The 13038-nt window shown below is 43.5% G+C and overlaps 1 protein-coding gene across 3 annotated transcripts in view; it reads left to right on the top strand.

Annotated features, from left to right (window-relative positions):
• AGPAT4 (1-acylglycerol-3-phosphate O-acyltransferase 4) overlaps positions 1–12641 on the top strand; it is an 86502-nt gene extending 73861 nt beyond the window's left edge. For all 3 annotated transcript variants that reach the window (XM_074896642.1, XM_074896645.1, XM_074896644.1), the window contains 2 exons: positions 1255–1453; positions 9848–12641. In XM_074896642.1, coding sequence (XP_074752743.1) covers positions 1255–1453; positions 9848–9939 — 291 coding nt within the window. In that variant the 3' untranslated portion in view covers positions 9940–12641. The remainder of the gene's footprint in view (positions 1–1254; positions 1454–9847) is intronic.
• Positions 12642–13038: the final 397 nt, after the last annotated feature.

Genomic DNA, 13038 nt, shown 5'->3' with positions numbered 1-13038 from the left:
GCAAAATAGTCATAATTTTTCTAATCTCAGTAGAGTGAAATGCTTTAATTACTGTGTAATCTCTTCAAAGCTGAATGTTCCCTTTGAAATAGATAAAATGGTAGCAGCCTGTAATTGCTCACGTTGATATTAAATAAGTAAAGAATTGTCTGTGTCAGCTGGAGTGTAAGGAAACGTAAAATCATAGCATAGTAGAAATAATCTTGGGGTTGATTAGGACAGTCTTGGCTTTGCCAGAATTTTTGGAAACCATCATAAAGCATTCCTTTCTTTGAAGAAATTTGGTACTTCATTCTGACTAGATTGAGGTTCCTTTTTATGTCAGTTTAATGCTGACTTCATTAATTAACCAACTTTATGTGATAACAGAGATTATAATAATCTTTGCTTTTGAACTAGCAGGAAGGGGTTTTTTCCCCCACCCTCTTTGATATCTTAGGTTGATATCACATTGCTAAAGGCAATGCTGTTCATCCATATGGGCTCTAGAGGAAGGTACTGAATTCTAAGTCTTCTGTGCTTTAAAAAGCTCACTGCAAAACAAAACAAAAACCAAACCCCCACTCCTCTGTTTTCCTCATATGATACTAAAAGGGAGAGTCCTTTGGTCAAACCCAGTGAGAGATTCTAAACTGTTTGCATGATCAACTGTCTATAAGAGGTTCAGCACCCCAACTTCCTTCCGTAAGCCTCATGGGAACAAGATGAACAAGACTGCATCTATGGGAAAAAGCTGACAGAAGGGGCTGGTGTTCCTTGGAGTATGCGACAAGATGGTGTTTTCTCACCTTTTCTGACAGGGCTGTTGATGCTGTTTCAGTGCAGTGGTTGGAGAAAACATTAGGGAATAGAGGATCTGATGCTGAATGTGTAGCCCAATTACTTCTCTGGCTTACCAGCAATATTTGGTCAGTGGCTGCAGCCCTTGCAGGAGGTTCAACAGTGATGTCTGCATTGCTGCAGGAGCGCACATCCCCTCACCCTTCTTGTTTTACTGGGCTTGTTACAGTCTCCAGGCATGCCATTTTCTAGGCTTCTATATGTCAGAGAAAGAAAGAGGCACACATCAATGTAAGCTCTTCTTTTTTTGACTGTGTGCTTGTTGACTTCAAAGTACGAGCTTTCCAGCCATGACTTGGTCTTTGATCTTCCCCTGCGGTTTACAAGCCTGCAGAAGGAGGAACATCAAAGTCAGGAATGGCTAGTTTTGCTGGCAGATGGGGATTTAATTGTTGCCCTCCTTTGTTCTACTAGGATGCGTTCCAGGAAGAATACTACCGAACAGGAACCTACCCAGCAGTCCCTATAGTACCACCCCGACGACCATGGACACTTTTGAACTGGCTTTTCTGGGCCTTATTGCTGCTATATCCTTTATTCAAGCTGCTCATCAACATGATCAACAGTGGATCATCACTGACACTGGCTACTTTTGCATTTGTCATCGTAATGGGTAAGTTTTCTGAAACAGAAAGCTTACTTACAGGGTAACTGTCAGATATCATTTATTGAGGCTTACTAAATATAAACATGACTTTTGAATTCAACAGACCAGCTGATACTATACCCACTTTAGCCTGGAATAGGTTAAATAGACTCTTTTTTTTTTTTGTTTATTTTTGTATACTTGTGTTATTTTTTTGTAAGAGCTACATACAAATTTTCTGTTTCTGTAAAAATCAAAACAGTAACATTCCAGTGGGTTGCCTAAAAAAAGCTTTCTTTTCTTGTGTAGTGTGTTGCTGGGTTGTACTTCGAATGCCTGGAAGAGATGCTTAAGGATAATGTATTCTGTTGAGAATTCTTTCATCTAATCATAGTCTTATATGTCATCCAGTGGAATCCATGAACTTGCGATTTAAGCACAGCCTATTGTGGCCATCTACTTACGTAGCACAGGACATAGACTATCACAGGTGATTCCTACAGTTCCTGTGGTGGTTCTGAATTGCCTTGGTTTCTGTTTAAACTAGTATGTTACTTAAGAGAGGAGGAAGGAAAACAAACAAGGAGCTGGCCCACAGAAAGGGAGGAAGACCTCATTTGGTATCCTTCATGGAAGCAGGAACCAGGTCAGTTTTGCAAATTAGATTGTATCTGGGTGTCTGTGCTTTCTGGCATATTAAGTGCCTGTTTGAAGAGTAAGTTCCCTTCCGGAATAAGCCATACATTTATAAAGCAAATCTTTTCAGTGGCTGCACTGACCATCACATGTATTTATGGTTTCATCACCTTAGTGTCTGTGTATATTGCAAAAACCCTTTGAAAAAGAAACAGAACTTCACAGTCCTTCTCACTCCTGAGTGAACTTGGATGCAGGGATAGTAGAGTTAGCTTAAAAAGCCACGTCCAGAATAGTAACATGGAGGAAATAGGAAAACATAGAGCATTTTCTTGTCTCAGAAGTGCATCTTTGCTTTCTACCTATGAGATTATTTGTACTGCATAATATTTCTTTGCATTCTAAGAAATCTGAATCTTGAGTAGGTCCCATGCTAGTCTATTTAAGATGATGTCCTTTTGCCCATCTGTGAAGAGTTTGATATGGTAGGCACACAATATCCTTTTTCAGAAAGTGCCCACAAAATCAAACTCCATTAGCTACCATGGAAGCTTCTTATAAAGATAATTGGAGAAAGAAGAACTTGTGTGTATGTGCATGCATGCAGGAAATGTGCGTCATGGTGCTTTGGGCCAAAGGAAAGAAAAGAAGAGCAAGGATAAAGTCCAACATATTAGCTGGTATATTAATGTGGACAAGGTAGAGGGAAAGGAAGGGGCATCCTATGCTCTTGTGTTTATCTGGACAAGTTGTTGGTGCCTTTTACCCTGGGAATGTTTTATGTAAAATGTGTAAGAGTTTCTTGGAGCAGTGACTACAACTTAGAAGTATTTTTTTTCACCCACCTTACCTTTTGGAAGGCACAACTAGTGCCCCTCCTCCCCAACGCACACACCTTCTCTGACCAGTGAATAGGGTGAGAGTGAAGAGTGAGTACATTGGTTGGGGTGTGCTTCTCAGGAATGTGAGGTGTTAGGTTCAATTCCCCTTCAGTAGCAGAGAAAGGTCAGTAGGTCTTCCCCATGCTCAAGTTCAAACTGTGTATACAACAGTGGGCGGGATGAGGTGTGACACCGTTGCAAATGCTACATCCCTGGCAATAGCACTCAGGAGAGCACTTGTTCTGTCTTTGGAAGAAATGCTGGCATAGTCTGAGTTTGGTGCTGGGCTGGGGAACAATGGCCTGATGGGGCACTAAAGCTTAGCCGTTGCAAAGTTTTTAAAATTTCTCATATTTCTTTCAGCATTTTCCTCTTAATTTGGTTTCTCCACTCAGGGGGCTGATTGGTTGGGTGCCATTCCAGAGTGCCTTGTGCTTTGCATGCCCTTCACAGGGAACTTCGCTGCATAATTTCAGGGTTTCTAGATTTTAACCTCAGGGCTGGATGATGTAATGTTTGGCATTGTGGCATCTGTGATGCTTCTGGATTTAGCCCTTACTAATTTAGTTAAGTGACACCACACCCATCACCCCCCACCCCAAGTCCAATACCATCTTGCCATTAATGGCCTTTACAACTAGGTCATGTCTTCTCTCTATCAGGAAGTGAGGGGAAAGAACCTGTAAAGAAAAAAAGCTACGATGCTCCTAAGAGTGGACTGCAAAAGAGCCCCCTTTTTTTTTTTTTTTTTTTTTTTCTTGCTGTCTTACTCCCCACTTAGCTTTATTCTGCTTCTAGCCACAAGGAAAGGTTAATAAGCAGGCTGCTATGAGTCCTCTTTTGAATGCAATGATAATCCAAAGGACTTGCTTTCAGGTTATTTGTAACACTGGAGCCAACAGGAAACCACAGCAGCAGCCTGTTGCCAGAATGAACGCATGAGCTCCCAGGCTTCAAAAGCACAGCTGAGGACCCCATTAAGAATGGCAAGATTAATGGCCCGCTGTGCGATGTGCATTGCTGCCCCATACATCTCCGCCTCATGGGTGGGATGGCGCAGGTTGCAGTCCTCTGCAACCTTTGAAAGAACCCTGTGCTTAGCAACAGCTCTGCGCTCTCTCTGAATATTTGGGGTGATTAAACCCAAAGTACTTGTAATTGGCCAGGATTTGTGGTGCAGCAGAAGACACTGCATTGTCTGAAATAGTCACCTAATTAGACTTAGCCAGCCACATCTTGCTGATGAGCAGGCAAAAATGATGGTGGTTGTCACTTATTAGCAGATAGGTGCCCTGAATCTGTGAGAATGGAATGAAGCTCAGCCTTCAGTAAAAACAAAGAAAAAGCAGAGCTGGTTTATCTGGGTCACTTAAAAGTGCATGTGTCACTACTCACCAAAAGAGCAACAGTTCCCTTACTGTGTTGTAGTCTGTATCTGTTTTACTCTATCTCTTTAAAAGCAATGTTATTACTAGTTAGGAATCATTGGTCTTGTTCTGTGGAAGCATCTCAACTTCAGCCAAAGCTGTCACATTGACTTTTGTAGTCAGTAGCTGAGTTTCTGAAGGTGGGCTGTTCTCTGAAAACTCTGCTCTATATCCTGAGGGGTGTCTCTGTCATGAATGTCCTGGGAGTGACAAAGGAGCAACTGCTATTTTATTCTGCAGTTCTGCCTCCAGCTTTAGGCAGGGCCTCAGAAGTGACTTCAGCAGTGGCTGGGAGGTAACAGCAGATGAACACAAATGTACCTCGGAAGTTGTGATCCTTGGTGCCAGTTGGAACTGTCTGTCAGGCAGATCCAGTCTGTAGCAAAGCAGTGTGGACTGTATTTGCTGTTCTCCAGTGTGAGTGGTAATCGGTACCTGGTGGCTTAACAGTGTAAAAGGAAGCTTTTTCTGTAAATCAGGATTTACCATTGTGATCAGATGATAAAACTGCTGTTTCACACTGCTTCTAGGAGACCTTTTCCCCCTGTTCGTTAACTGAAGCAGCACAGGTAGTTGCATTTGGGATATTATTTTTTCATATGGCAATTTGACAGCTCACCTGATGCTCCAGAATTGAGAAGCTTATTGCAGTCCCTGATAGCCCATTATAAGTAGACTGCTGTTTCTAAGGGCAGATTTCAGTACCAGATAACATTACCTTCATTAGCATAGGTGCAGATAGCACAAGAGATGTGCATAAACTTTCTGTGGTAGGAAAGAGCGGAGGAACTAGGAGGTCTTTTTACCTGGTACCCTCTGCTTTGTTTCCAGAGTGTCATTTCTCTGTTGGACAGTCTCTGCTAATTGTGTTCTCCAGTAAAACACTTACTGGCTTGTAAGTAACTGGCTTTTCAGGTGGAAAGAGCCGTAAGAGAAATGCCCCATGGCGGTCAGTCTGAAGTGCAAGCACTGTAATACCTCAGACCCTAACTCTCAGATCCAGGGAATGAATAACCAGCGTATATATAACTCTGCTGGTTCAGCTCAAACACTTTCAGCCCTAAATAAACGATGTCTCCTCTTTATACTGAGAATGCTGAGCCATCCCCTTTTGCTTTGCTGGGCAGCAATCTGGCTATTTATACTCACAATAATCATTGCATTGTACTAGTATCTAACTACCAGCCTGGGACCAGGACCCTTTTGTGATACTACTTGAACCAACACAAGGCAGTCCCTGCTCCAGAGGATAAATGCTCAAGCAGTTTGAGGGACAAAAGTCTCTTTGGAAAACTGGATTTAGTTGCATAGGACACATGGCAAGAGAATTATGTACTTAGCTCATAACTGCTATTTAAAACTTGGGGCTGATATTTTGGTGTTAAAGCAGTGAGCAAGTCTGTCAAATGTCAGTATAAGTATTTGACAGCAGCTTCTTTTTTTTTCCCCTTCTCCTGCTTCCCCAATCTCTTTTGACTCCAAAGAACCCAGCATTAGGTTGCCTTTCATGTTTTGGTAATTTGTGTTGAAGAGGACAACCTTCATGCTCCAGAAATATTTTATTATGGAGCTGTCAACAGCAGTTAAAAGGGGATTGTTGGTGCTGTATGCAAAAGATGAGAGGGCTTATCCTGGCTTTTAAATTAAGAAGTAGCTCTTGTCTAATGTTAAAAGCATAATGGCATCTGGGCTTATGGCATGGAGCCAGCCGTTAAGTATCAGTTACAGGAAAGAAAAGTAGTTCATCTGAACCAAGTGTAAGTAGTAATGAGCCAGCTTTGATTCTGCAGAAGCTGTTGTATGTCTGCTCTACAGTACACGCATGGTGCTATTGGAAAACCCATTTCCAGAGTGCAGACTACAAACTGTGAGTGAGTCTTTGGTGACCTGACAGTGTCCAATTGCAGAACATGGACCGAAGGGCCGGAGCATGATGTGATCTGGGCATCAAGCTGCTGATGCATGTAAGCTGAGATGAGTGGAAGGTGAGGAGAACACAAGCCAGCGGTGTTAACAGTAAATTTTACAACAGCAGGAGGATACAAATCGTATTCAGGCGGAGCTGACAGATAGTCTGACCTTTCAGCCTGGTGCTTAAAACTGTTCGGTTTTTTTCACTTGCTTGTTTCAGGCCCTAAATAGCAATTTCTACCATTCACATAAACTTTAATTGTACAGATCTTAATTTCAACATATAACCCATGTAACTCAGGTGTACAGCAGAATATATACAGGAAATTTTTATACCCCTACCTGCTGTGCTGCTTATGGCACTTGCTGTGTGGTACAAACCCCAGGTAACAGATGAGAAGAAATCCTGAGGTGTGAGAAAAAAATCTTTTTGCTCTGAGTTTTTTGCTGAGGGATGTGTTACTATATGTGGGGTGGTGGTTTTCTTGGAGCTAAAATATGTTCCAGAAGAGAGATTCCATTATTGGCTCTGTCAATTTGTGTTAGTTCAGCCTTCCCTCTGGCAGGCAGAGCAGGTCCTCAGCAACCTCCTGCAACTTTTGGCTGGTGGGTAATGATGGGCAGAAAGATGGCAGGAGCTCAGTTACCTTCTGTAGTTTGCCATGGAGCAGTGCAGGGATGCCTTAGCTGATAGCTTCTCTCTTCTGCTCTTCTCAGAGTGGGCTTAAACTCTCAGCTGATTGTTATGCACAATTCTGCCTGATCTCCATCTCTCCCCTTCCTTGTAGTAAAAAACTTAAGTCCCCCTTACTATAGTGGTATTTAAAACAACAGCAGAATAAATCCTTAAACATGATGATGTCACTGGGGTGTGCACTAAAGCTCCAGGAGTTGTGGCGAGGAGGCAGGCAGTGCAAAAAGAAACCACTGAGGCACCCCAGCTTTGCTTCCAGAGGCTTGGTGAACAGCAGCTGTCCCTTCTCCTTGCACTCTGCCTGCCCCAGGGTGCTGAGGGCTGCAGGGTGAAATGAGGACAGGAGGGCAGTGGCAGCTTCTGCCAGGGAGCAGAGAAGAAAAAAAAAAACAAAACCTGAACTGCTGAACTAGGTGTTTTTTGATGTCTAGGCAGTGGCATGCCTCGAACTGGATGAAATCCCCAATGTGCTGTGTGGTTGCTATAACAGCTGCTCTTATTTATGCTCTGTGCCCTGCTCCAGATGCTGTTTCTGTCCCTTCTGGTTAAAGCCTTAATGATTTCATGCTTACTCTTATGTTACAATCCCAGACTGCAGGCTGCATGTTGGATCTTCCTCTTGTCTTCCCTAGCTCATGGTCAGTTAAATGTCAGATATGTGTTTTTCTTTTCTATTTGTGAAAGTGAAACCCTTCACTTGTCCCAGTTGTGTGCGTTTCCAGTCACAGGCTAACAGTGGTGTGTGACAGTGAACTCCCTAGGAGCTATCTCTCTTTCTGGGCTGTGCACTGCACAGGGCTCTGCCTGTGAGAGGGCCTTGCTTTCCTGTTCCCTCAGCATCCCTAAGACCTGAGGGCAGCCCCACGGGCAGCCCAGCTTCCCCGTTGCACCACTGTCTGTTCAGCCATCACTGTGTCACATCGTGTGTGGCTCATGTCAGGTATCCAATTACCACCTGCACTTCTAAAATCTGTCAATTTATCGTCGTAGTACAAAGCACAAGTCTGTAGTTGATTGCTTTATTTTCAAGTGCTGGTATTGTGAAAGAACAAAACACAATCAGACAGAAGACAGTAGCTGAGGTGGGAAGGCATCTCTGGAGAACTTTTTGTCCAAACCCCCAGCTCAGAGTAGGTTCAGCTACAGCAGGTTGCTCAGGACTGTGTCCCGTTGGTTTTTGAGCATCTCCAAGGACGGAGACTCTACAGCCTCCCTGGTCAGCCTGTGCCAGTGTTCAATCACCTGCACAGTAAAGGGGTTTTTTCTTCCTTTTTCTTATGCACAGAGGGAAACTCCTGTGTTTCAGCTTGTGCCCATTGCCTTCTGTCCTGTCACTGGGCAGCACTGAGAAGAGCCTGGCTCCGTATGCTTTACACCTTCCCATTAGATGTTTATACACATTGGTAAGATTGCAATGAGCTCTTCTCCAGGCTGTGACCAGTCTGAGCTCTCAGCCTCTCCTCGTATGAAAGATGTTCCCTCCACTCCCTTAATCACCTCTGTGCCCTTCCCTGGCCTCACTCTAGTCTGTCTGTGCCTCTCTTGTACCAAGGAGCCCAAACTGGAGCCAGCACCCCAGATGTGCCTCACTAGTGCTGAGCAGGGGGAAGGATCATCTCTCTCAACCTACTGGAAATCCTCTTCCTAATGCAGCCTTGGGCAGTTTTGTCCTCCTTTCCCACAAGGACACACTGCTGGCATCTACCGGGAAGCCCAGGTCCTTCTCTACAGAGCTGCTTTCTAGCCTATCGTCTTAGTTATATATTCATCTTTTTCATGTTGCCTTACTTACATTTGCTCAATAGTCTGTGCTCCACTTCAGAAGAGGTTGCTTGAAGCACAAGAGAGAAGCAGCTATTTAAAAAAGCAATGATTTTGCATGGTTGATGTGGTAGCACCAGGTTACAGCTGGACAAGCAACTGGTAAAGCACAGAGCAGCAGTGGTTACCAGCTGACAGCCCTCACCCCTGCCTGTGCTGAAGAGCAGCAAAGGCCCCTGGGCACACGGTGCTGTATCAGCCCTGCTGTTCACACTTGATGCCAGGCAGTGGTATGAAGCCTCTGGCTTTTCTTGGTGATCTTGGGCTCTGACTTGAGCATAAGGAGTTTTTTGGCTGGTGAGGAATTGTTCAGGGTCATCTCAGAGAGGTGAAGACTGATGGGAATGAGACTTCTAAGAGCATCTCACAGCACTGTGCCTTCTCACTGTTGGTCAAGAAGAAACTGGGATTTGGAAGCTTAGGGCAGGTTTGTGGCTTTCTTGGGTTCTTCTGTTTTTGTTTTAGAAAAAGCATTCTGAGCAGAGTGAAGGTGTTTGTGACTTCTGAGTAGGTTTAGGCCTGAAAGAAGCATGGCAGTTCTGGATATGTTAAAAAATGGATATTTTTTAATCAAGATCTGAAGTGCCCTTGCACTTGCTCGTGCTCTTCCAGGTACAGGGGCAAGCAAAATTCCCTTCCCCTGTCACACCTTGGGTGTGGACACATTAGTACATTTGTCATACAACTCTGGGGAGCCAGGTAATGCCAGCAGCCCCAGAGCACCCCCTTTCACAGCCAGTCTTGTCTAAGGCTTAACAGGGCTGAGCATGTCACTGTGTGCCTCTCACATCCGTGATGGCTCCCGCTGGTCTAGCCTGAGGCCAGTGAGTGAGGATCCTCCTCAACGAAATACCGTGGGCAAATTACTTGATAGAGGGGCAGGGGAGTGAACCTTTCATCAGAGGTCAAGTAGGAGTAGGACAGGTAGTTACCTTTAATGCTGTGCTGCTGTAAGGCTGAGAACACTGTTAGTCTCTTTCAGAATGTTACACCTGTACGGATCTTCAGCCTTTGTCTGCAAGCAGATTTTAACTTTATTTTTGTTTTGCAGCTTCTGTTGGTGTCAGATGGATGATAGGCGTTACAGAAATTAACAAGGGCTCCACCTATGGCAACAATGACAACAAGCAGAAACAAAAGTAGTATCTTCAGAGACTGCTTCTATCCAAAGGGAACAAATGCAACTTCTGAAAACTCTTAAGTGCATATCATGGTCCTTCAAGTGAGATCAGAGGAAGGGTAGGATGAGCAATTGCCATACATATCTGAATGTGTGCTCCTGTTATTTTTCTCTGCGGGTTTGGGCTGGATGACACGCTTGCAAGATGCACTCCGTATATTCTCCACAACAGGTTTGCATTTGTTTAGTTGGTTTTCCTATAAAGTGACTTAAGTTTTGAAGAAAAAAAAAAAAAATTACAGTGTGCTTGTATGAGACTCTACCTGGAAACTAACCAGAGGTGCAGGCTTTATCTTTCTTAATTTGCTCTAAGGAACGGATAAACGTTGGAAGATTGTTACAAGATGATTAAAATTATAGTTGTGTAGATCACACATTAACAGTTTAACAACCATAATCTGTCAATGTTTAAATACAGTAAGATGCTCTGCTTGGTTATTACCAGTATTGGACTGAAGCAGCTCTACTGAACTGGGAGAATTGTAGTAGAGTTTTTCTACATTTAGAACTTATTCCCACAGTGTGCACCACATGGCCCCTTTCACTCTTCAGCCAGACCCTGGCTAAGGGCCCACTTTGTTAGATCAGAGCCCTGCAGTGGCATAACCTGGAGTCAAATTTGGCCTTGTGGCCTGAGCAGAACTAAGTTCTGTCTTTCCCCGGGCAATACATCAGAGGCATAGCTGAAACCTGTAATTCTTTTGAGAGTAAATGCCATTTATAGTTTGGAAAAACTGAGGTAATAAAATTCCTTTCAGCTTTAAACATTGATTAAAATTCTAGGCCTTCCTAACAATGGTAGAAACAAAACAACTGGGTATGCTGTAACTAAGCAATGCAAAGCATGCATTAAAAGTTATGCCCCACACCCATACTATTGTGATCCCAATTAATCTGCTTGTCTGTCTTTTCTGATAGTTTATATGGTACCTCACAACAGTCAGCCTGAGGTAATAGTTAAATCATCTTTTGTTTTTATTTTGGGGAGAAGAGGGGAAGCAGGAGAGAGACCTAGGACAACGCTATGACTTAGTTTTTTATGGCTGTCTGGACTTGTTTTGACACCCTTCTGAATTAAGTAAAATGATAATCAAGCTCCTTGGGGAAAACTGTGTTGCTCTGACATCCCTGATACTGATTCCAGGGCAGCCTCCTCTTGTTTTTAAACTTCAAGAGTTAAGAATATGTAAGTTACTAAAAAAAGCTTGTTTAAAAAAAACAAAAGAGGAAAAGGAGGGGACTTCCAACTACCAGCAATTATAACTGAAAAAACCCCCAGTCTCTTTAAATCTAAAGATACTGATGCTGAGCAGTGGGGATTGTGATTGGCATGTTCAGTGACAGTACATTTTCATTGCACATAGGCCTAAACAGTGACATTCTAGGACTGAAGAGCCTGTGTGTCTCTAGAGAAGGTGGTAAGCAGTCTTGATTCTGGCAGCTGGTATAAAAAAAAGGTTTCCTTTCCTATAATAAAACTGAGGCCAGAAGAAATGGGCTAATACAACAGAACAAATCATTCCATGAAATATGTATTTGCTGTTCAGTGTATCAGATCATCTAGGAACTGGTCTTCTTAATACGCAGCACTGAAAGAGCAGGTATAATAGTGCTTTAGCATGGGGCAGTAAGTAAAGTTTTTTGAGAGCGGCTGGAGTGAAACATACAATGTGAAGGAAGGAACGGGCCTTGGGAAGTGTGAGGGATGACTTTGGGGGTGCTTTTCCTCACTGGTCTTGTGTACACACTATTCCCTATGCTCTGAAGCTTTCTGGAACAGGTTGTATGATGTCACAAACAAAGCTGGACTTTAGTGTAGTTTTTTAACACATGTAATGTAGCCCAAGGTCAGAAAATACTGCCATGCTTGCACAGCTTTTCTTTGAATACAGCACATGCCCTGCACTTTATTTGCTAAAACAATCTTAACAGTGAAAAACCAAGCACTGTAACTTGTAGTAGTGGCTGAAGGTCCAGCTATGGCAGTAGTGCATCAGGCAGTTAATGAGCCAGGCCTAAAGGGACTGTAATAGCAACACTTTGAAAATGGGTGGGGGTGGGAGAGAGAGGTGATCTCTCCAAGAGAGCATTCTGCTATCGCCCTTACCTGGCAGATGTGGCACGCTTTTCTCAGGGTGGCAGAATGAACCCTGTAAGCAGGGCTGAGTAGTTCTGAGCAGCAAATACATATTCGTGTAGTGATAGAGACCAGCTTTTTGCCTCTTTAGAGCCACTGATTTAACATGGTGGTATATTTAACATTCCTTATGAATCTTAGTCCTTCCCTTCCCAACTGCATGCAGTGCCACTTCACCCGGAGGAAAACACCAAACATGTAAATACTTTTGAAAGAGTATTTAGACCATTTCACACCCCATTTCCCTGGATCAATCCTTAGAACAGGGCCAAACACACCACTCCTGCCTCTGTCCTCTTAAGCACTTCTAGAACCCCAGCACACAAGGACTTGCACCACTGGGCCCTTCCAGCATTCACTGGCAGACACGGAAAGCTTAATGGTACTTGCCAAAGTTAACCTAGTCCAGTTCACTGTATTAAAAGAATGACATATGTCATTAGGAAGCAGTGTTTGCCCCTTGTCCCCACAAGCAACTGTATGTTCTACAACTGCCTTAACAAAAGTAGTCTTAACGTTTGTTTATACAAAAATAAAAGTATAAAAAGAAAACATGCAGTGAATGAGTTTTGTTTTGGTCAGCAACAACAAACTAGTAACAGTTTCCTTTTCACCTTTATCCTGACTCCCCAAAGCTGTCTGCAGTTGCCCTTTGTGTATAAGGGCACCTGAAACAAGGCAAGTGAGGACACAAACCACCCTGCCACTTCTGATACACCGCAAAGCGAAGCACACAGCAGGCCAGGGGGACTTTTACCTCAGGTACTTTCATAGTCTGTAGCTGAGGATGACAATGTACTTCCCCTCCTCTCATCACTGAAAATAGACAACTGAAGAGAAGGGAATGTCTAAATTCAGCATTGTCTCTTTTGAGAGCCTAGATACACTGCACTGGTGACCTGCACAACAAGGCTCATGCTTTTCT

Source organism: Athene noctua, chromosome 1 (assembly GCF_965140245.1).
Source record: "Athene noctua chromosome 1, bAthNoc1.hap1.1, whole genome shotgun sequence".
Taxonomy (NCBI): Eukaryota; Metazoa; Chordata; class Aves; order Strigiformes; family Strigidae; genus Athene; species Athene noctua.
The sequence above is the reverse complement of the archived record's forward strand: the minus strand, read 5'-3'. Positions and strand labels throughout refer to the sequence as shown.